Source organism: Gavia stellata, chromosome 6 (genome assembly GCF_030936135.1).
Source record: "Gavia stellata isolate bGavSte3 chromosome 6, bGavSte3.hap2, whole genome shotgun sequence".
Classification (NCBI taxonomy): domain Eukaryota; kingdom Metazoa; phylum Chordata; class Aves; order Gaviiformes; family Gaviidae; genus Gavia; species Gavia stellata.
Window position 1 is genome coordinate 3,691,493 of NC_082599.1, and position 23,009 is coordinate 3,714,501.

The 23,009-nt window shown below is 53.4% G+C and overlaps 1 protein-coding gene across 1 annotated transcript; it reads left to right on the forward strand.

Moving 5' to 3' along the window:
- Nucleotides 1-5,348: 5,348 nt before the first annotated feature.
- HHATL (hedgehog acyltransferase like) lies at nucleotides 5,349-22,387 on the forward strand. Its single transcript, XM_059818678.1, has 12 exons — nucleotides 5,349-5,387; nucleotides 7,128-7,274; nucleotides 7,841-7,908; nucleotides 8,284-8,397; nucleotides 8,564-8,758; nucleotides 9,638-9,847; nucleotides 14,400-14,571; nucleotides 16,235-16,379; nucleotides 16,767-16,802; nucleotides 17,540-17,741; nucleotides 19,180-19,321; nucleotides 20,594-22,387. The coding sequence occupies exons 2-12, from the start codon at nucleotides 7,169-7,171 to the stop codon at nucleotides 20,713-20,715; spliced, it is 1,512 nt and encodes a 503-aa protein (XP_059674661.1). The 5' UTR covers nucleotides 5,349-5,387; nucleotides 7,128-7,168; the 3' UTR covers nucleotides 20,716-22,387.
- Nucleotides 22,388-23,009: the final 622 nt, after the last annotated feature.

The following is a 23,009-nucleotide window of genomic DNA, read 5'->3' on the forward strand; positions in this document are numbered from 1 at the left end:
CATTTCTTTAAACATATGCTTGTTTGGGGTTGCACAGAAGCATTTTCTTTTTTTTTTTTTTTTCTTTCTGCACAAACATGCACAGAGCACCACCGCATGCCTTGAAAAAGGAGAAACAAAGACACTATAAAATAGTTTATTTAGAGAGCCCATACCTGTAAGTAACTGTTTCTCACGGAAACACGCAATCTGTCTCCCATCACAGAGTGGGGGGGGGGGGTCTGAGCACAGGCCAAATTGTCCAGGTCTTCTCAGTTTTGAAATAAATTCCCTCTGTACTTCCACAGAGTGACCTGCCTTCGAATTGTCCCTGTGCTGTCTCTTGCAGCAACTGCTTCCCACTTTTCAAGGTATGAGACCAATTTTCTTGCAGTGCATGTTGTTTTGTTGCTGAATGTAAGAAACCCTGACACATTTTGGAAGCAGCAGCCCTAGTTCAGCTGGCTGCAGCAGCCCCATGTCCCCAACCCATCACTCAGAGAATAAAAAGAGTGAAAATACTTTTCTCACTACCTGCAAAAACCCCTACAGCTGGTCCTCAGCTACAGAATGTCTCCAGCACACTTAATGTGCTGTTTGAGGTCAAACATTTCTTTTTGGGGTGTAGCTGGGCTTGATCTGAAACCTCCACAATCCCCTGCTTTCCTTGGGAGTTTGTCCTCGTGGATAATTACCAGCCCGTTAAAATCCCGTGCTTCGATTCTCATTTGAATTTCTCTGGCTTCAGTTTGCAGCCAGTCATCGTTCCGCCTTTCTTCGCTAGATAAAAGCGGTGTGAGTACCCAGCATGTCCTCACTGGGACAGCCTTCATCCGGTGCAAAGTCACGTCACAGGCCGCTTTTTGATAAGCTCTGAGTTTTTTCAGTCCCTCATTGTAGCTAAAGGTGGTGACAGGCTAGTGGTGACAACGCTCGGCATCGCTGGCGCAGGCTGGTGGATACAGTTAAGCTGCGAAGAGCAGCGTAAGGTTAATTTTGCTGCAAGTATTTGAGACTATGGACACTCCTTGTTAGGATTTGGCCAGCTTTTAGCCTATGTATGCTAAGAATATGAGTCCTCCAAACACTTGGGCTGAGCCAAAGGTTGTCTCCTACCCTGGAGCCGGGCAGAGCACTTCAATGAAGCAGCCACAAAGTGCCTGACGGATGCATCCGATTTCACAGAATCACACAGAATCATTAAGATTGGAAAAGACCTGTAAGATCATCAAGTCCAACCATCAACCCAACACCACCATGCCCACTAAACCATGTCCCACAATGCCACGTCCACAAGTTCCTTGAACACCTCCAGGGATGGTGACTCCACCACCTCCCTGGGCAGCCTGTTCCAGTGCTTCACCACTCTCAGTAAAGAATTTTTTCCTAATATCCAGTCTAAACCTCCCCTGGTGCAACTTGAGGCCATTTCCTCTTGTCCTGTCACTTGTCACTTGGGAGAAGAGACCAGCACCCACCTCTCTGCAACCCCCTTTCAGGTAGTTGTAGAGAGCGATGAGGTCTCCCCTCAGCCTCCTCTTCTCCAGACTGAACAACCCCAGCTCCCTCAGCCGCTCCTCATCAGACTTGTGCTCCAGACCCCTCACCAGCTCCGTCGCCCTTCTCTGGACACGCTCCAGCACCTCAATGTCCTTCTTGGAGTGAGGGGCCCAAAACTGAACACAGTATTTGAGGTGCGGCCTCACCAGCCCCGAGTACAGGGGCACGATCACCTCCCTACTCCTGCTGGCCACACCATTTCTGATACAGAATTTTAAAAGTACAGCTGAACCGCTGGGATTAAATGACCTTTGATGAATTGGCATAATTTTCCTTTTGGCCTGTTGCGAGGCATCTACCTGCGAAGAGCGGGCACCGCAAGAGTGCAGCTTTCCAAACTGGCGGTAATGTGAATTAAGTTGCATTAATGTGGTTAAATATAGACATTATCGACACAGGCGAGCGCTCCCTGCCCTGGGCTCGGCTGAGCCAAGTGGCAAAGGATCGGCCAGCAGCAAAGCCCATCCCACTGTAACCGCTCCAATTCAGAGCCGTAGATTGGGGCTGCGGGTGGCTCATGCCCTCCCCGAGGCTCCAAAGCAGGACAGAGGTGCGAGGAGGAGACAGACTTCAGTCCTTCACGTGGTTGAAGGGGGAGGAAGCTGGTGGCAAAGGGGAACTAAGTTGGAAATGGCTTTGCCCACCCCTCCGGCAGCCGCAGCCAGCAGCTGCTACTGCCCTGCAAGCCACAGGGCCCTCGCCCCATGCATGACAAAAGGAATGAGGTTCGGCTTTAAATGGAAAACCACTCTAGCAGAGTCCCTCTGCTCTAAATTAAGCCAAGACTGAGCCAAGAGGGGTATTGGGTTTCTCCCCTCATCCTCTCCCCTCCGAGCCCAGCTCCGAGCCGGCTGCTCCCAGGGGACAGGGTGGCCTCGCTCAACAAATGCCACCTCAATCCCCACACGTCTCCGCTTACAGCTCGGAAACCCATCTGCAGGCAGGGGGTTAAGTCCTGGGCTTTGGAGCAGCTCATTTGTCAGCGAGAATAGTTATCTGCCGGGCGCAGCGTGGCAGCGACAGGAGGGGGGGTCATTCCACCACATCGTTGACCTAATTGGGGCATATTTTCAGGAATGGGAGGGGATCCTGAGGAGAGGAGCTGAAGGCAGTGGGGTTTGAGCTGAGGCAGGGTTGTCCATGCCAGGTGGTGGGAGCCTTCTTCACAGTCCATCCCTGGGGCAGCAGGAGGTCCCAGAACCTTTGATGGGGTCAGTGTATGCCATGGGGGACAGGCGGAGCCATTCCGGGGGGGGTGCTGAGAGGGGTGCTGTTGGTGACCTTGGATGGATGGATGGACGGATGGATGGATGGATGGATGGGGCAGACATCCCCCTCTCCTGAGCCGTCCGGCTAGCAGGGAGGTGCCTGCTGAGGGTCTGGTGGGGTTGGCATGTTCCCAGCGACACGTTTGCATGGGGAACCCGATGGGGCAACCTAAGGCGGTATAAAACCACCCGTGTGGGTTATTATAACCCTCTCTCCTTCCAGTTCACCCCACAAAGAGCTGCTGCGGCAGCAGGGAGACAGCAGCGTAAGGCAGGAGCAAGCAGCCAGGAGGAGGCTCCTTTGGTGTCTCCATCAAACATCCCCAGTTTGTGTCGTGTGCCTCGCTGGGACGGAGCTGAGAGGATTTTGCTGAACCCCACCACCTTCCCACTCACTTTCGCGGACAGTGAAGAGGGGCCTGGCCTCAGTTCGTGTGCCACAACTTCCCACCAGATGTTTGAAAAAAACTATCATTAAAATCAGCTCGAAGCCATAAACAGCCCTTTGTCATAAAGCAGCAGCGCCGGGGCAATAAAACACAGGGGCGTCCCCTGTGCCGAGGAAGGCACGCTGGTCACATTAAAAATAAATCTTATTATATTAGAAATCAAGAGCGATTTTTTTTTAATTTGAATAATATCTATAAATTAAAGCTAAATTATTTTTATCACCACAGTTCCCAGAGCCTCATGAAAAACTGCCGCCCAGCCCTCCACCTATGTTTCACTTTCAGTCCAGCAAGATCACAAATTACTCCGGATTAGAAAAATAAAGAAAATAAAAATCTATCATCGGCCCAAAACTCTCCGGATGCCAATGCCCAGGAAGAGCAGCACAACGGAGCTGTGACCCTCCTGCCCTGCGGGACCCACTCCCTGGAGCCCCCCCGGCATTCCTTGCATCCCCAAAAGCGAGATCCCCATCGCCTCCAGCCCCGCGCCCACACAACGGGGCCCATCGTGCCTCCAACACAGTGAACACCTGGAGAGAGGATTTGGGGGCTGGTTTTGGTTTCTGCATGAGGCAGGATGGGGGGTGAGTGACTTTGGGAGCCAGGGAGGGGGACAGGGACCTGTCGGTCCCCCTTGACCCTTTGCTCGTTGCCTTCCTATGCTGCCCCGCCACCGCAGCGAGCCGACGTCCGTCTGCACCCGCTGGCGGGGGGGACGGACATGATTTTGCCTCCTGCAGAGGCTCCTTGACTTATGGCTGTGGCTGGCCATGGACCCCTGCCCCATGAACCCCTGCCCTCCACAGGCGCAGGGAGCATGGCCAATTGTGTCACTGTGCTTATCTGCACCCATCGCCTAATTACTTCGCCTCTAAACACCCACTCAATTATGCCACGGCCTGAAGAGCCGAAGTCCCTGGGCAGGGATGGAGCTGCGGCAGCAGGAGGAAGGCTGGGGCTCCCGGGCAGCCGAATCCTGCCCCGGCTGCTGCAAATTAAAGTGGCTCATTAGGCACTTAAAGCGTTGGCCACACAGCCGTCGCCAAGACTCTCTATGGAGAGCCTCCCTCTGTGCACACCAAGTTAAAAACGCTGCTAAAAAGCCTTTTTGTTCGTGGCCATCGTGACGGCAAAGCGGGGCTGACCCGAGGGGTGCCCACCCTGGAGATCCTCCCTCCTAAACCCAGAACATCAACTCATCTCCCAAAGCAGCCAACCCAAGGAGGTATTTATAAAATCCAGGGTCGCCTGCCTTGTTTCTCTCCCCTGACCTTACAGGCAGCCCAGGAGATGCTCGGGGACGTTGGCCCCAGCGTGAGCTCTCCCCAGATCTCACAGGGGTTTGGTAGAAAGAGCTTGACGCGGGACATGGAGAGGGGCCTGACGCTGTGCTGACTTGTTCTTGGCTGACTTGTACTTGCACACCCCATAATAACGGAGACCACAACGCAGCCCAGCCCCTTCCTCTGTCCTGTTTTGTTTGCAGATGCCGAGAAGGAGACCCCGAAGATGGTTTGTAGAGATGTTGCGACCTCCGAGCCCCAGGCTGATTTAAACACCGCCCGAGCCGGGGAGGAATCGCACCTTTTGGCTCTGTGCCTCAGTTTCCCCATCCCCGTGCGATGACAGCTGCCTCCCCTCTCGCACAAGGTGATGGGGGCTTCCCCCTCCCTTGCAGGGCTCAAAGCGGGGCACCCCTGGGAGGGAGCCGGGCCCTGCGGGGGGGCTGCCGTGCCCCGGGGCTCCCGTGGCCACCCCCGGGCCGTGCTCCCTTGGCCCGGGGCTGAGGTTTGGCAGCCAGCACGGGTCCTCTCCAGCAGCTGCCGTGACAGACAGCTCCTGAACCAGCCCCCCTCTGCAGTGCTGCTCTAAAATAAAAATACCTCCCGCCTGCTCCGCTCCACTCCCGGCCAAACTTCCTCCGGGGGCAAGGTGGGGGACGGCGGCCCCAAAATACACCCGGCCGCCCCCCGCAAGCCGGCCTTGAGGGATGCCGTAGGGCAGGCCAGCGGCCCCCCCAAAACCTTCCATCGCTTCCCCCCCTCCCCGCCCCAACTTTCCCCCCTCCCGCCGTCCCCCCGCCGCGGTGCCGGACGCTGGATCCCCGCACCCCCGCCCGCGGCCCAAGGTCAGTAGCGGGGAGCGATGCGGGGCTGGGCGGGGGGGGGGAACCACGCCGGGGGTGGTGACACGCTGCTCCCGCAGCCCCCGGGGCTTTTTGTCACCGCTGCCTGCTCCCCCCGCCCGGGCGGGGGTTCGGGGGCGGCGGAGGGGAGCGGGGGATGAGGATGCTGCTGCCCCGCGGCGGCTCGGAGCTGGGGGGGGGGGCTGTGCTGGGGATCCCCCCCATGCACCTGACTCGGCAGCCCGGGAGTCATCAGCAGTTAATATTGTCCGAGGGGTCCCCCGCCAGCACCCCCCGCCCACCGCAGGGACCCCAGCGACAACCGGGGGCCCTTAACCGCCTCCCGCCCGGCTCGTTTGCGGGGTGGTTTTGCACCCCACGCCCCCCCTCCCACCCCCCCAAAAAAGAAGCCTTGAAAAGCGTGGAAAGGAGAAAAAAAAGCTCTTGAAAGCCACCTCCGCGAGTGCCCTCCCGCCGCAGGGGGACCGCAGGGCGGTGGCAGCGCGCCCGCCCGCAGCGGCCCCGCACGGGGGAGCGACTGCGGGGGGACCCCCGCACCCCCCCCCGGGGCTGCGCCCACCCCTTCCCGCCGGGAAAAGGTGTTTCCTCCAGCGCTGGGAAAGACGGGGACACCCCGCATCGCTGCTAACAGCACAGAGCTCTTAAAAAATTCAGTGCCCCACCCCCCCCAAAAAAAAATCATAACAAATAGAAGTTGAATAACCGCCCCCGGCAAAAGCTTCGCGATGCAGATGCGGGTGCAGCGGCTGAGCGGGTCGCCTTTCACTGCTGCCTCAAAGCAGAGTTTCACTCCTTAGTCCCTCCAAAGCGCCCCGCGCCGTTGCAGGGGCTGCGCCCCGCCGCTCTCGGGGTCCCCCCACCCCACCCCACCCGCGGGGGATGCTCGCGAGTGGGTGGCAGTGCCGGAGGAGGATACCCGCCGGCGGGGCTGCCCTCTCCCCCCCGCACACCGCCCGCTCCAGCCCCGAGCTGCGTTTTGAGCAGCTGCCGGCCGGGCAGGCGGGAGGCTGAAAGGCACCTCGCGCCGGGCTTAATTAGCCTTGGCAGGAGTAATTAGCCCAGGGCTTGAACCTCGGCATCCCCCGAGCCCTGGGAGATGGGGTTGCAGGCGGGGAGGGGGCTGCAACCGTGCCTGCGGGGTCCGAAGGCTGGTGGCTGGGAGCAGTTTGGGACCTCGGGGCTTTAGGAGCCCCCCTGAGAGCTCCAGGTGGGGCAAACCCCAGTGGAAGGTGAGCGGCATCCCAGGGCAGGGGGCTAAGGGCATCCCATCGCGTCCCTGCCAGCATGGGTGTCTTCATGCTTTATCCTTGATCCCCTCCGAGGATCCAGTTAGGAATTAGGGGGGACATCAGAGACACGCTGGAGGAACCCCATCCTGGGTGGTTGGTGTTCCAGAGCATCTCTGAACATTGGGATGGACACAGCTCGCTGGGAAGAGCCCTTTAACGGGACCACCCTGCTGAGCTGCCCCCAAGACCTGGCTCCTGGGTGGGTTTTGCAGCGGGGCTCAGCAGCAACCTCTCTCCCTGCAGCTGAGTTGCATCCCAGGGTTCAACCCCAGGTGATGCCATTTTCTCCTTCTCTTCAGCTTCCAGCCTTCAAGGAAGCCCACAAAGCAGAGCTGCTGAGGACCAGCAGTGATTTAGGATGTTTGAGGGGTGGGAGGGCAGGCGAGCCCTCACCCCTGGGGTTTTTTTCCCCTCTTGTCCTCCCCTTTCCCAGATCTGGATCCCCTGCACCGGCTGGGGTGGTAACCTGCCATCATGGGGGTTAAAACGATGCTCCCCAGCTACGAACTGGGGTTTTATGCTCTCGCCGTGACGTGCGCTGTGGTGTACAGCGGCAGCGGGATCTTCGAAGCATCCAGAGGTAACGCTCCCCTTCGCATCCCCCGCCGGAGGGGGCCCTGGGAGGGAGGGTGGATGTAATGTGGCTGCTTTTACAGCTGTCGGTACCGCCAGCGGATCCCTGGCTTTAATTTTTGTAGAGAACAGCTTGGGAATGCTTTGCAGGGATCAAAAAGGATTTTTGCCTTTTTGCCTGGTTATCCCCTCGCCCTCATCTCCATGGCTCAGGGCAAGAGGCTGTGGCACGCCACAGCTCTCCAGCCAGCGCCCGGAACAGGCAACCACCCTGCCTACACAGGGTTGCTTCCCAAATTTTTTGTCTGGAAGCCCAAAATACTGAAGATTTCATGGGATCAGCCAGGGGTCCCTGGGGTGTGCATTGCACAAAGGTTTTGCTGGCAAGTCATGCCGAAATAGCTGAGGTTCCTGACTTCTATGGTTGTCCATGGGAATTGGGTACTTTGGGGATGGGGTGTTTGAGCCCTGACGGCTCAATCAGCGCGGTGAGGAAGGCTCCCCGCCTTGCCAAAACCCGGGCCCCCTTTTCCCAGAGCTGTTTCTCTCCCCGTAACTCCGGTTCTTTTGCAGACAGCATGAACAGAAAGGCCTTTCGGGATGGCATAAAGCCAGGCTGGCACTACTTCGGCAGGAAGATGGTAAGCGGAGGAAGGACTCAGCCTTTTCTAGCTACCGGCGACATGGTCGGTGCTGACCGCTGGAGAAGCAGCGTTGGTTTTTCTGCTGCTGACACACTTTTGCAAAGTCCACGTGACTTGTATTTTTCTCCCTAAAGAACCAGTCAGAAAAATATCAGCCCTGCAGCGCGGTGGATGCTCTGCTTTGTGTGCACCAAAACGAGCAACCTCTGTGCATCGCCCCCGGGGTTTATGACCAAGCTTAAGTGCTCGGGAGCCCCTGGGTGGAAAATGGGAAGAAAAGGCTTTGAAAGTTACGTGGTTTCCCCTCCAGACGGGTGTCGGGGTGGGGTGTGAGGGCTGGGGACAGTAAGGCGCCTGGTGCTGCTCCCGCAGGACGTGGCTGATTTCGAGTGGGTGATGTGGTTCACCTCGTTCAGGAACGTCATCATCTTCGCCCTCTCGGGACATGTCCTCTTCGGCAAGATCTGCTCCATGACGGTGCCACAGGTGAGCCGGGGACTTGGTGGGATGGATTTGAAAGCACCAGGGTGACCTGGGATCTGTGGAGGGGGCTTGAGGGATGTTCTAGGATGGGGGGATGTTCTAGGATAGGGGAGCAGCGTTGGGGCTTTCCCCAAGCTGACCACGGGTCGGGGCTGCTCTCTTCTCACAGCACCGGGCTGTGGTGTACATGGTCTATGGGGTCCTGGCCGTGCTGGGCAGCATGGGGCTCGTCTACCTGATGATCATCCTCTCCCACTGCCTTGTCCTCTACTCCGTTGCACTGGCCAAGCAGAAGTGGCTTTGCTATGTGGCCGGGCTCTGCTGTCTCGCCTCCTTCAAGGTGGAGCCATTCAGCTCCTGGCAGGTAGGTGTTGTCTCAGACCACCCGTCTGCCTCATTTCCAGCCCACTTGTGTCCCTCTCCTTGGGTTTATCTCCAGGGAGGGCTCCTGGGGCACCCCCAAAGCCTGGGCACTTCTCCTGGCTATGTCAGAGCTCCCACAGGGTTTAAGAGGGAGGGGACTCTTGTGCTGCTGAACTTGGGAATAATCCCACAGGGACTACGTCATCTTTTGGTGGCTTCATGCTGGGCCGGAGCTCAGGACACCTGAGTCCTTCTGGCTGCTCAGGCAACAGCTTGTCAGCCAGGCAAGACGTGTTCCTGCCCTGTGCCTCAGTTTCCCCACCTGTAACACAGTGCTGGGATGGGTTCACTGACGCCTATGCCTATCTTTTAGGTCTCTGTGCAGTTAAGACTTTCTCTCACTGGTGGGTGGAGAGAAGCCCAGGAAGGACCTTCTACAGCTATTCAGTCCCTCTGAAGGACAGTGCTGCCTGTCCTTGCCTGCTGCCTATCTCCTGAAATGCGTTCCCCTTTCTCCATCAGGCTCGTGCTGGCTTTCCTTCACCCCCTGGGGAGGGTTATGCCCTTGCGACAGGGTGACATTCCCACCCCAGACCAAAGCCTGCCTGGCCCACAGCTACTTGGTGAAGACATGGCCAAGAGGATCTACCACTTCCCAGCTCCTCCAGGATGCAGGAGCCAGCTAGGAAATCAAGCCCCAGTTTTGTCCTGCCAACGGCAAGGCTCATTAGCTCCAGGGACAGTTGGTTTTGGAGCATAATTGAGGACTTTGCCTACTGCCCTGGGAGTGATACTGCCCTGGGAGTGATGTCCTCCACAAAGCAAGGGAGCACAGAAATGACACCACATTCCCGGTGGTAACTGTCTGTTTCTCATCTAGAGCGGGTTTGTGACGGGAGCTTTTGATCTTCAAGATGTCCTCTTCTATGGAGGAAGTGGCTTCACCATCATGCGCTGCATGAGCTTTGCACTCGAGAGCTCTGAAAGGAAAGAGGGCATCTACTCCATCTTCGACCTCCTCAAGTACAACTTCTACCTCCCTTTCTTCTTCTTCGGGCCTGTCATGACATTTGACCAGTTCCATGCCCAGGTGAGTGCTCCTCAGGCCAGGCTAGAGGAGGACCTGTCCCTGCGTTTATTTGCTTGGGTTTAACGCTTACAAAACCCCATGTTTTGCCACAGTGAAGGTGCAAATGGTTGCTGAGCTTCTCGTGGTCACACAGAGTCTGTGGTCAGAGTCCAGGTTGCGCAACGATGCTGTGATTTGGGGGGGGGATGGGCATAAACTGATGGGGTTTTTACCTTCCCTTATGGGTTTTTGGCCATTTCCACTGATCAATACAGACGTCGCTGTGGTGAAAACACCATGCTGGGATGAGGAGGGGAGGGTTCAGCTCGTGTCCTTGCTCGCTGGGCACCTGCGCTGCTCAGTGCCTCAGTTTCCATGCGCTGTCACCCCCAGCAGCTCCATGCTGGCCCACTGTGCAGTGCTGGGAGGCCACGGTGAGAGCCAGACATGTGGTGCCCATCCCTGGTGTCCTCTGCATGACAGTGGCTGTGAGAGCAAGGGAAGTCCCATGTTTCCATGCAGCTGGTTCACCCAAGGACCATGAATTTCTGGAGATGGTCTGTGTTCCTTAAGTTGAAGTTATTTCTCTAGAAATAAGGAATCTTGGGTGGAAGGCTGTGTTTCAGCAAGCAGGGGCTTCCTCTGCTCCCTATGAAATACCCTGGTGCCCCAAGTCTTTGCCTGTATCACACACAACCAAGGGGACTTTCTGAAGAGCAGATGCCAAATAGCACTGGAAAACATCAGTAGAAGCCTAGGCTGGGACCAGCCGACCTCTGGGGCTGTTTCACATCCAAAGATCAAGAAAACAGCAGCGCTCTCTCCCTCCTCACTCTTCCCATCCCAAAGTCCTTTTACACCAATGATCAACCTTGGTCGTCAAAGCAAACTGGTACTGCTTGCTAAGGGAGGGACCTCTTGCTTGGTCAGCAATGGTGCTGGGAAGGATTGCCACCACCCCTTTGTTTCCTTTTAAAGAAGAATAGCCACATTGAATTTTGGGACCCCAATTGACATCTGTGCACAAGAGCATTTTGGAAAAACATATGTGAATTCAGAAGAAAAACCAGCCCAGGGCAGGGGAGAGCAGCCAGAGCCTCCCTGGTGAGGAGGAGACCAAAGACCCACCCAGTCCAGCACCTTCTCTCCAATGCTGGGCTGGTAGTGGTGGTCTAAGGAAGGGTCTGCACTGGTCTTGTTTCCTCCAGTGAGCAAGATCAGCCCTGATCCAAGTCCTACTCCTTGCTAGTTCATTCACCTGGAGCATTAACAACCTCATGCTGAAGGGATGAGAGTGCAGGACTGAGATCCCTTGGGTCTTGCAGGATTTATGTAAGAGGACTTTTATAGCATTTGACCCTGAAGATCATAAGGTCAGCTCTGGTGTCCCCCACGAGGGATGCTCATGGTGCATTGAGTCCCCCAGCAGCCCATTCTCAGCAGACAAGCGCCAGGGATGACCATCCCCCCAGCCAGGTTCTTCTCCTCAGGCTGCTGGAAGAAATGTTTCATCCTAAGGCTTCATCCTTCCAGTTGTGTCTTATCTGTCGGGCTGAAGTCCAGGCGAGTCTGGCTCCAGCAGCCCCACTGTCCAAGCCCCTCAGAGGGGGTGCAGTGCCCTAGGGTGCCCTCCTCACCCCATGTTCCTCTTCCTTCCCCAGTTTCCATCAGTCTTTCCCATGAGATGGGCAGCCCTGGCTTCTTCTAACAGTGCAGCCAGGTATCTATAAAACAGGGCATTAAACTGCTGGTGTCTCCACGACCTGAACTCCCACCACCCCTACAAGGCTTGAGCTGGGGGGTCCTGTTCCTTTTGCACAGCCCCAAACCATGATGTTTATAGCCACTTAACGAGCAATCCCCCCCCCAGCTCTGTTGCTTAAAACTCTTACACCAAAGGCACAGGCAGTAAGTCCCCAGCCCCTTTCCCATGCCCCAGCCAGGGGTCTTGTCTTGGCCTGGCCACCACTGCCATCTCCTGGCTAGATGCCCCCCTGCACTGCTGGAGCTGCAGCTAATTGCAGAGGTGAAGTCCTAATTGTCCAACAGCAATTATGGGGGCAGGCAGATGGAGTCCCTTCCCCAAGGTGGGGTGCATGTCCCAGTTAGGGAATGGATCTGTCTCTTTGGCTCCTACTGGTGCCACGTCCTGGTGGAGCCCTTGTACTCCCATGTGTGGTGGGAACTCATCTCTAGCAGGGTTTGGCCAGCCCCAGTTGAGCTGAAAACCGTCTTCCTTGCTAGGATCAAGGCAACAAATTCACTTCTGCAGGGCTGGAAGTGTGGGGGACACAGCCCTGCTCCCAAGGGGATGGTGGCAGATTGCTGCCACCACATGCAGACATGAGGACAAGAGGAAATGGTCTCAAGTTGCACCAGGGGAGGTTTAGATTGGATATTAGGAAAAATTTCTTCACTGAAAGGATTGTCAAGCATTGGAACAGGCTGCCCAGAGAAGTGATTGAGTCACTATCCCTAGAGGTACTTAAAAGATGTGTAGATGTGATGCTTAGGGACATGGGTTAGTGGTGGGCTTGTAGTGTTAGGTATCTGGTTGGCCTTGATGATCTTAGAGGTCTTTCCAACCTGAATGATTTTATGAAAGGGGGGCTCTGTGCCCTCCCACGCATCTCCGTGCCAGATCCTGTCTCCCCTTGGTTTTTCCTTCAGCTCAGGGTCCAGCAGCCTCTTTGTATCCTTGAAGCACTTGGCATATAACAGACGCGAAAAAAATCTGGCAAAGGCTTTAATTCTTGCGAATCATCTGGATTTGATGACGGGGCTGGTGCAGCAGCCTGCAGATTACGCTGGGAGAGCTCCCACCTCTTACAGGGAATAAAGGGAAAGTAATAAAGGGAAAGTAATAAACATAAGAGGATTTTGAATACAGCAGCAATTTTTACGGCGATGCGGGGAAGCGAGGACATCAGTCTGCCCAGCGTAATCCTGTAAGCTTGCTCTGATGATTTTTATTTTACAATGACCAGAGACATGACAGCTCCTGGAGACAAAGCCCGGCCTCTCTTTGTACCAGACACAGCAGAGATGAAATCCCCATCGATCAGGTCCCAACAGATTCAGGATGGCCCCTCAAGCAGCTCTCCCTCTCATTTACAGCAGATGTCTGCAGCAGAAGCTCCAGAGACCATCAGTCATCCTCCTCCTCCTCCTCCTCCTCCTCCCAAATGACCCTGGCCAAAAATATGCATCTGGCCCTGGCAGAGCTGTCAGGTGGGATTCCAGCCCTGCTCCCAACCTCTCCTGGGCACGCAGATGTCCTTCTCTACAGGCTGTGGCGTCCTGTAGATGTGACGGGTATGGGCATTTGCTCCCCCGTAGTGACCTGTGCAAGGGGCCACCCTTAAGCAAAGTTGACTTTCTGAACATATCCCTGCAGAAAGAGCATGAACCCCAGCTCCCTGGTCGGTACGGTGTTCACCCCACCCAGGGTCCCTCAGGAACAGCCAGACCTGTGTATGGGGTCACCCGGCTAAACCGATTTCGGAGCACAAAGGCGAGATGCAGGGAGTTGTGATTTGAGTCAGCTTTGTCTCACCATGACAGACCCTCATCTATGCAGAGACGACCTGGGGGGAGCTGCAGAAAGGGTTCAGCCCGGGGTTGTCTGAACACTGCCGAAACCCGAATGGAGCCGTGAGTGACCCCTTAACAAACAAAACGCCCTGAGTACCGTTCCACCACTATTCAGTAGCTTTATGTGCTGGACATCGCTAAATTAGCCAGACAGACTAAGGAGCCATCAAGGCACCAGAGATAAATATTTGTGCATAATCCTGCCCCCACCCATCAAATCAGGGAATAAAACCCCTAAGGTTTGGGCAGCAAATCGGGGAGTCTTTTTCCAAGGATACAGCTGGCCTGTGGGAGATTCTTTCCCCCTTGTCCAGGATGCTGTACAAGGGAACTTCCCAGGGATTAAGAGACCTTACCTGAGAGAGAGGGTAAGTGATTAAGAAACATACATATGGTATTTGGCATGCTTTAAGATCGTGATTAGTGCACTCTTTTTAAGGTATTAATACCTAGCGCGCTTGTGAATAGTGCATTTAATTGCAATAATGCATTCCTTCATTGTAGCCATAAAAACCTGCAATAGTGGCGTATTGGACCTGTGAGTGAAGTTCAAATAAATTGATAATTTGAACCTTACAGTGAAGTCTCTTTCGCTCCATCACGACCTGCCACTGCTGTCTCACACTATGTGCCTGCTCTGCTGGAAACCCCAGTGATGGGAACAGCCTTTGCTAGGAGGGCGATCCAAGAGGCATGTTGCTGCTGTGCCCAGCACTGAGGCAGGGGTGTTGGAGGGATGCTGTGGGTGGGACATGTCCTGCTCCCTGTGGATGTGTTCACGTTGTTACAGGATTTTCGGTAACAACGTGAGCTAGTCCCTTGGGTCTTCCTGAATCGATGGAGATCGGGCCATGTGGTCCATGGTGTGATTTCTAAAGGACAGCATTGAACTTGGACCTTGAACGTTTCTCTGGGTGGAGGAACATGCTATCCATCCTGTCTCTCAGCTCAGCCCTTTCCTGGTTTGCCATCCCGGCAGGTGAGCACCCGAGAGCTGAGACGCAAAGATGACGAGATGAGGAACATCCGGGTCCATGCCCTCCTCCACGTGGGGGCCATCATCGCTGTGGATATCTTCTTCCACTTCTTCTACATCCTCACTCTCCCTTCCGACCTGAAGTTCATGAACCGCCTCTCGGACTGGTCCTTGGGTGAGTGGCCATGCTTGGACATGCTCACACCTGTACTCAGCTTCAAGGCAGTGGTGAGTGAGTCAGATCTCCATTGATCTCCATTGAGTGCCTCGTCAATGCCTGTGTTGGACAGGTTTGGGTAAAGCCCCCCCTTCTTCCCATTGACAATGCACGGAGCTGGGGTCTGGCAGATGGCATTGGTTTGACACCCTCATAGGGTCCTGGAGTAAATTGTTTGGCTTAGGGTTTAAGAGGCTGAATACCAAACCCTTCCCGTTGCCTTTGTCTGGACTGGAAGGGAGCTCAGAACCTCCAAAAATCAACCCCGTGCTGTTGCAAGAGGCACATTGGTATCTCAGATGCCCATTATGGGTGTTTGTGAGCCACTGAAATGGCCACAGGACGTACGTTGTACAGAGAGCAGCTCAGGGGAGTTGTAGCTGCTGTCTTCAACTACCTAAAGGAGGGTTGTAGAGAAGGTGAACTCTTCTCAGAGGCTGGCAGGGAAGAAGCAGGACACAGTAAACAAGGTGCAGCAAGGCAAAGTCGGATTGCATGTAAGGAATTTTTTTTCTTAGAGTGGTCAAACACTGAAACAGGCACCCAGGGGGGTTATAGATTCTCCAAAAACAGAGATATTCAATGCTTAAATGGACAAGGTCCAGAGCAACCTGATCTCCATTCGACATCATAGGCTGTGCTCTGAGCAGGGCTGGCCTAGGGACCTCCAGAAGCCAAACTCCTGGGATGAGTAGTGGTAGCAGCGCTGGCATTCAGCTGGCAGCTGGATGGAGGATTTCAGCTGACCAAATACACATCTGATGGCAGCATTTGAGATGCCATAGGGTATCTGACATCCACACGGGGCTGGCACAGGGCAAACGGGGGCTGGAGAAGCCCCATGTCTCTCCAGAGTGGCAGCTGGAGGCCAGGAGAAAATCCTAATGCAGCTAGAGCGGCACTAGCATTGATTTAGGGTGTCCTAAGAGACCTGGGCAGACTGACAAAGCATGTCTGTTACTCCAGAGGCAGGTGAGCTCCTCTGCAGACTCTGCTGACGGTATCGACCAGATCTGCCTTGTCCATGATGGGAGCTCAGGCATGGCTCACATGGAGGCACTTTGTGGCCCTTAATCTGTGAGCTGAATCCCACCAAGATGGGGGCATTTTAACTTCTGTTTGCATAGGCATTTGAAATCTTTAGTGTTTTTTCCTGCAAGGGTTGTTTCCAGTGTCAGACACCTCTCCAAGACAGAGGTTCTGGCCCTGGCTCTGCCATAGCATCAACGTTACATCTATGGCCACAAGGAGCTGGGATGGGGTGCATTTCAATGAAGGTGTCAATAAAACCTCAGAGTCGAGAACTGTGATGAGTTTTTCATAGGTTAACAAGCCTTAGAGGGCAGGAAAGATCTTGTGCTGGAGAAATGAGATCTGTATGCATTTCTTAAACTACCGAAACCAAATACCCCAAGGAGATATTGTCCTTTGGTTCAAGCTTCTTAAAAAGCTACTTAGTTTTGAAAGTTTTTCTGGTCCAAGACAGCATTAGACTGTCCTCTTGATGTTATGTTTGTTGCAATAGACTACATGCCTCAATGGGACATGATGTCCCCCAAAGTCCTGAAAGAGATACATCCTGTGCTCCTCTTCACATGTTTGACTCTCATTTTTGCTCCAGCTGGCTTAGCCTACTCCAATTTGGTGTATGACTGGGTGAAAGCTGCTGTCATGTTTGGGGTCATCAACACCATCGCCAGACTGGACCACCTGGATCCACCCCAGCCCCCGAAATGCATCACCATGCTCTACGTCTTTGCAGAAACGTGAGTACCCCACGTACATCAAAGAAGAGAGATGGCGTGTTTGATCTGAACGAAATGTGCGTGGCGGGGAGGAGGTCTGGGCTGTGCTTCTGAGCAGCTGGTCTATATGTGGGAGACTACCTACATTGAACCATCTATACTGAACCTATAGTCTAGACCTGGCCATAGCCCAGGGAAATATTCTTGGCCAGGAAGCAATAGATAAGGAGAGAGGTTACAACCACATCGATAGTGGGACCTGTTCAAGGAAGGAGCATGGAGAACTGCTGTGAACAAGGTTCAAGATGTACCTCGCCAGGGACCGGGTGCCTTCTCTGGCTGACTGCTGCGTGGAAAGGTGTCATTACACCGGGTGTTTTAACATGCTTTTTATTGTCTGCATTTTAGGCATTTTGACAGAGGGATTAATGACTGGCTGTGCAAGTAAGTGTCTAATCAACCACCTCTAGTCTGGTTCAGGGTCTTCTCTTTCATCACATAGCAATGAAGCGTTAAATGCTGTTCATCCCAAAGCTGAGGCATCCTCTCTTCTGGGTGAATCCCACTAGGGCATGAAGTCATATTTGGTCTGTTTATCCCTAAGACCATTGGAGTAATCATCACAAAGTGCAACAGCCCCCCCTCCCCCCAAGCTGGGAATAAGAGAGTCCTGTCCCAGAAATCCCTTTAAGTCTGGTGGGTTTAGCGTTCCCTCAAGGGAGGAAGAGTCAGGTTCATATTCCACCAGGAGGAAAGGGGAATTGAGCCCAGGTCCCCCATATCCTGGGTAGCAAGGGTGGCCTGAGCTCCACCTACATCTCCCTCAGCCCTTCAGTCCTCTTCAGCCATGAGCACACACCAGCAAACCTGTATTGAAGGTGGTGGCTCCTCTGTGCTGAAATCCTGTGCACCAGCAAGCACGAGATAGCCCGCAGCTCTATGGATCCCCACATTTTATCAACCCTTTACCTGCAAGAGGGGGAAAGGGTGGTGTTTTGTCCTTAAGGAGCTGTAGGTTTGTGAGGAAAACAAGCCACGGGTAGCTGGACTGTAGCGAAAAACAGTTTATTGCTAGAACATGTCAGCCAAAACATCCTTCCTGGTGGGCGAGCGTGGGAGGAGGGACTCCAGAGGGCTCTCCTTGAATACAGGGAGCACCGACCACTTTCCTTGGCTGTTAGGTACGTGTATGACCACATCGGAGAGAACCATGACAACATCATGAAGGAGCTTGTGGCCACCATCGCTACCTTTGCAGTCACCACCCTGTGGCTGGGGCCCTGTGAGATTGTTTACATCTGGTCCATCCTGAACTGCTTTGGCCTCAACTTTGAGCTCTGGGTGCAGAAGTTCTTCCAGCAGGAGCCCTTTGCCAAATTGGAGGTGAGGAGCTGGGCTGCAAGTGGATGGGGGAAGATTAGTGAGTCTGGGGCCAAAATCTGCTGCTGGAAAACATCCATGACTGTACGGAGCTCAAACTTGTTCATACAAGTCAGATCCATTTTCAGCTGAGACTGAAGACCAACATTCCTGATGATGCCATGCAGCTCCGTGTCCAGGTCTCCTGCTCTCTCCTGTGGCCTTCAGCATCCTTGTGATCAGCTACTCAGCTGTGCAAGGGAAGCACAGTCCTGGTGCTCTGTATCCCTTCATTTTACGCCCTGTGTCACCCACCCAGAGCAAGTTCCCACCTGCCCCTGTGATGTTTCATGGGAAATTTAGGTTGGGTGTGGAACTTTTAGAGGGAAAATGGAGGTCCAAGAGAACCAGGAAAGCAGCCCCAATGAGGCATCAAAGTACCACAGATGGACACAAAATCTGAGGTCTATCTATGGGGAAATGTTTATACGTTTCCATATGGAAATCATTAGTTCTTCTTGTTCTGCAAAGCATCTTGCCACTCTGAATGGTTTTGATCTGATTTCTGATAAAAGCAAATGCTTAGGTACTAGAATGAATTCTTTTCCAACCACTCCAAAGCTTAGTGCCCTGTCTCTGTTTGGGACCAAGGTGTCTCGAGGACAAGTTGGAAAAAAACCTTAGGAAACCCCGTCCTGGAAACAATTATGTTCCTTATGTTTTTGCCCAACCTAAAGTCTGGAGGCCCTAAACTGGTTCAGTAAAGACCCCTTTGGAATAAAAACTTTGGAGAGCAATCCTCCCGTTTGCTCTCCTTGTTGAACTTCTAATCAGATTACAGCACTCGCAGGCAGTGAAATCTCCTTCCCTGCGGCACCGCAATTCTCAGCACTAAGTGGCCTGGGGATTCACCGTGCTCTTTGAAGATTGCTATAAACCACTTCCCCACTCCCCTTGCAGCAGCTGCTCCTGAGGATTATGTGCCAGTGACAATTTCGCTCTGCTGCTGTCACTAGTTTTCAGCTCTTTTTTTTAATTTTTTTTTTTTTAATTCCTAAGAAACAATTTCTGCCAGGAGCTGGGAGTGATTTGCACATAGGGCTAATAATAATCCCAGTATACAACAGCATTCATTTGCCTTGAGGAGTGGCTTACTCAAGGCAACAGATGAAGAAAGCAGTACTCAGCCATTACAATTAGCATGAAACCATGTATAACATCTTGCCCTTACCCATGGGATCCTGAAACACCAGCCCAGAGTCCCAAATGCATCTAAGTCCAGCAGCAGAGCAGATGTTTTACCTTGTCCTTATATTTTTTCATCCCAGAGACACTAAAGGCCGCTCTAAATTTTGCCTACTCCTCTGGGAGCCCAGCTGGAGTTTGGCTGGAGTTGGACCAGTGCATCCCCTTTCCTTACAGCCCCATTTTTCCTCACTCTCTGCTCCTCTCCCCTCCACAGGCCAAAATGTCAGCGGCCACGTCTCGGCGGATTAGGGCAGTTTTTGGGGCGGCAAATTTCTGGGCCATCGTCCTCTACAACATCCTAGCCCTCAACAGCTTGGAGTTTGCACTGCTGGTCACCAAGAGACTCCTCCTGACGGGTAAGATGCTACCAGCCTTCCCCATCGAGGCACCCTTGTCGTGATGGGGGAACACTGGTAGAGGAGCTGAGGACTGGGACTTCCAAGTCCTCTTGGTGGCCTGGCCATTGGCTTGTTACGTGGCTGCTGCCAATGTGCTTAATTATTGTTCAAAAGGTGCAGGAAGCTGTTCCTTAGCTCCCATCCTTCTCATGTGAGCTCTCTGGAGTACCAGCTGCCTTCCAGGTGTGCTTGTACGGCTCCTAGCACAGCCTGATGCTGTGATTTAGACTCCTTGCAGCAACGCAAAGGTCACATTCGCCCCACCAAGGTGGGCTGTGAAATGGTCCCCTTGCTGGGGAAAGGGATTTACTTGTCCTACCTCATCTCCTTTTGCTTTAGCGGTTACTCCTGCATCAACCTGAAGGTGACAGGTACAAATCCTCATCCTAGGCTCCTAATGAACAGTCTTATCTGTACATTTCTAATCAGTGGATGGTGGCACTATTTTGAAGTCTTCTTGAGCAGCCCACGGTATAAATAGCCATCGGGAGCCCACATCCTCCAGCCCTTTCTGGGATGGGGCTGGCGAAGGAAATGGATAATGTGACGCTCCGGGCTCAGTGTGCCAGAAGTGCCTGCCCGCTGAGCTAGCTGGCTTTTGCTGGTTGCATTATTCATTGCAGAGGTCCTGTTTTAGCAGGTACAAAGCCTGTGTCTCCTCTCTGCTGTGGATACCAGACTCGTGGTTACAAATGCCGTCAGACCCTTCCTAAGTGGAGGGAGAGCTCCTGGCTCTCGGTCACTTGCCTAGGTGACAAAAACATGTGTTTTCTGGGTGCACACTGTGTCCCAACTAGGTACGGGACAAAGCTGGGGTTGATCCTCAGCATCAGTGGGGCACAAAGCTTCCAGAGGGTCACAGTGCTGAACAGTGATGGACATGGACAGGCTGAATGGGCAGAAAGTCAACCACCAAGTCTGAACTTGGGGGGCAAAAGGAGTTTTGGAGGTAAGGGAGTGCTCAAAGCCACTCCAGTATGTTCCCACATTAACCGCGATCCATGATGCCTTGGTGGGCTCAGGCACTGCTTCATCTAAAATCTGATTCTGGGAATTTCTCTCTTCTCTCAGTGAAGCTGTAGGGCTGGATCCACAATGGAAAATGTTGTTGGCCATCATGAACTTGTGGGACATCCCAAACCTGCCTGAGAGAGAGCAGTGCTGGGGAAGAGCTGCCCCCCTTAGATAAGCAGCTACACCAAGATGACCATGTCTCCCTCCATCTTCTAGGTTTCCCTGTCAGCACCTTGTCCATCTGGTTCATCACGTACTGTGGTGTGCAGCTGATCAAGGAACGTGAGCGCATCCTGGCCATCGAAGAGGAGAAGTGTGACAAAGCAAAGGTGGAGTAGAGGGAGGCATCAGCAGGCTTGTCCCAAAGCTTCGTCTCCCCTCCAGCCACCGTTGCCAGGCCAGCCACTGGCAGGGGCTCTCCAAGCACTCCTGACAATCGGACTGCTGTAGCTCACCCACGTAGAAGTCACCTGGAAGGCGCAGGTCACCCCCTTGCTGCAGGGAAGATTTTCTATAAGACGTAAGATTTTCTATAAGTGGGTGTTTCGCAGGCTCCCCATGCGTGGCAGACTGCTGAGGTAGGCTCCCAGCACATTTCTTTAATGCCAGGAAGAGCCATCCCCATCATTTTTCTGACCCTCTGACATTGTGCAGGCCTAGAGATTTCACCCCCTGCTTCCCACAAGACTTGGTCCACCAGCACTCGGCTCTCCCACAGGACCCATAGCCCTTGTCTCCCAGAGGAGACTCTCCAGGTCCCACAGCTGGAGGTTTTAGGGTGGGCCAGACACACAGCTATGAGAAAGGGATTACCTGGAGCTGAGCCTGCTCCGAGCAGACCATCTCCAGGTGGCTTCCAGCCCAAGCATCCCATGTTTCTTTCACTACAAGAAATGGTCAGCATCCACTGTCAAGTGTTCAGCATCTACAGTTGTGCAGCAAGGACTGTGAAATGGCTCAGCACGATCTACACCTACCAAGAGGCCAATAAATAAGTAGTATAGTCTTTATAGCAAAGGGAAGGAGGACCGGGAATGGCACATTGAAGAGTAATTATCTCCCCACCACTGTCAGCAGTGCAGAGTGATAGCTGTTACGATCTCTGCAAAACAAGTCCCTGCAGTGCTAAATGTCTTGGAAAAAAATGATTTGTGCCAACGTCAGGCACAGTTAATGAGAGTGCAGGAGCCATACCTGCTTCACAGCCATCGCGCATTGTGTACAGGTTGCCTGGGGAGCGGGCATGCCAAAGAAACACAACACATGGCTCACAACTTCTTGGTCCCCAGGCCCCAACTCAGACCCAAAGTGCCTTCCACTGCTGGGTCTGAGACCTATGTGGCCACCATGACCATCCTGCTGTGATATGTGTCTTAGGACTCAAATCAAATCCCACTTGCATTTTTTACATGCCATGGACAAAGGTTTAAGCTCACATTCCTGCCCATGGCTGAGGAACAGAAGATGCTGTAGCCAACTTGTGCTCATCTCCAGCCATCCATCCCTTTACTCAACTGACATCGGTTCACACAGCCTAAGCCCGTGACTGCATGGCTGAATGAGGACACACACGTATGTACAACCAAAGGACAAAGACCCTGAATGAAGGGCAGTGATTTGGGACTCGGTGGCAGAGGGTAAGCCCATGGTAGACTCCTTGGAGAAGTAGACTTTGGGACACTGCATAGTGAGTGCACTGAATAAATGTACATGTGTGGTAACACGGTGCCTTGGAGAAAAGGGGGGCTAATAATTGAACAATAGCTCTGTCTCTCTTACACTTCAGAGAAACTTTCAGTGGCCTTATGTCTGAGTTCTGCTGATGTTTGGTGAGGGCAGAATCTGGACCACTTTGTAACGTGGGTTGAGATGCTTGGTGCTGGTGTGTTTTGGCTTCCCTGTGGATGAAACAGGATCGGTTCCTAGCCAGCTTTCAGCTCTGCCAAAGTTATTTGTGATGTCCCTAATAAATGTCATTTATTTATGTAGTAAATAAATGTTGGAAATCTGTGGCGCCTGTTACGCCGTTGCAATGCAGGTGACACCCTGGGTAACACACTGCCATCAGAGCTGAGAGACACAAGGATCTATTTGCAAGTCCTCACCTCCCACCCCTATTGTGACACAAGGTAAGACCTTATTGAGTTTGATAGAAACCCACTTTAGCAGCATCACCAGATTGGAGCTTTGGCTGCAGCTTGATTCATATTCACCTTTCTTTTGACTCCACCTTGGTACTGGTGAAATATCACAAGCCTACTGCCATCAAACTTTCATCCGTGTAGTTTTTATTTCTGGGAGCCCAACCCAAAATGTTGGAAGTGGCGGCAGGTATTGTGCCTTGGTGACATCTCTAGTCACATCCGCAAAACCCCTTCAGCTACCAGGCACATCCCTTTTTAACACACATCTGGTGGTGGACCTTTGGTAGATGTTTCTTGGCATCTCTGTTATTTCAGACTTATCCTTTACCACCAAAACAGCTATGACATAATGTGCTTCCTTCCAGTGTAAAATTCAACTCTTCTCCTCCAGACAGGTGTCCTCGCACAGCTGAAGCCACCTTGAGCTGCTGAGACCAAGGGCTCTGTCTCTGCGGGTGGCTCAGCTCGGGTCCTTGGCTACCCAGGAG

What these genes read in the sequence shown, in the direction of transcription:
- HHATL (XM_059818678.1), top strand. Translation starts at nt 7,169, where the DNA reads ATGGGGGTTAAAACGATGCTCCCCAGCTACGAACTGGGGTTTTATGCT. An exon ending in CTCTACGTCTTTGCAGAAAC is followed by an intron (nt 16,380 to 16,766) that starts GTGAGTACCCCA and finishes TCTGCATTTTAG; the next exon opens with GCATTTTGACAGAGGGATTA. An exon ending in AGCCCTTTGCCAAATTGGAG is followed by an intron (nt 17,742 to 19,179) that starts GTGAGGAGCTGG and finishes TCCCCTCCACAG; the next exon opens with GCCAAAATGTCAGCGGCCAC.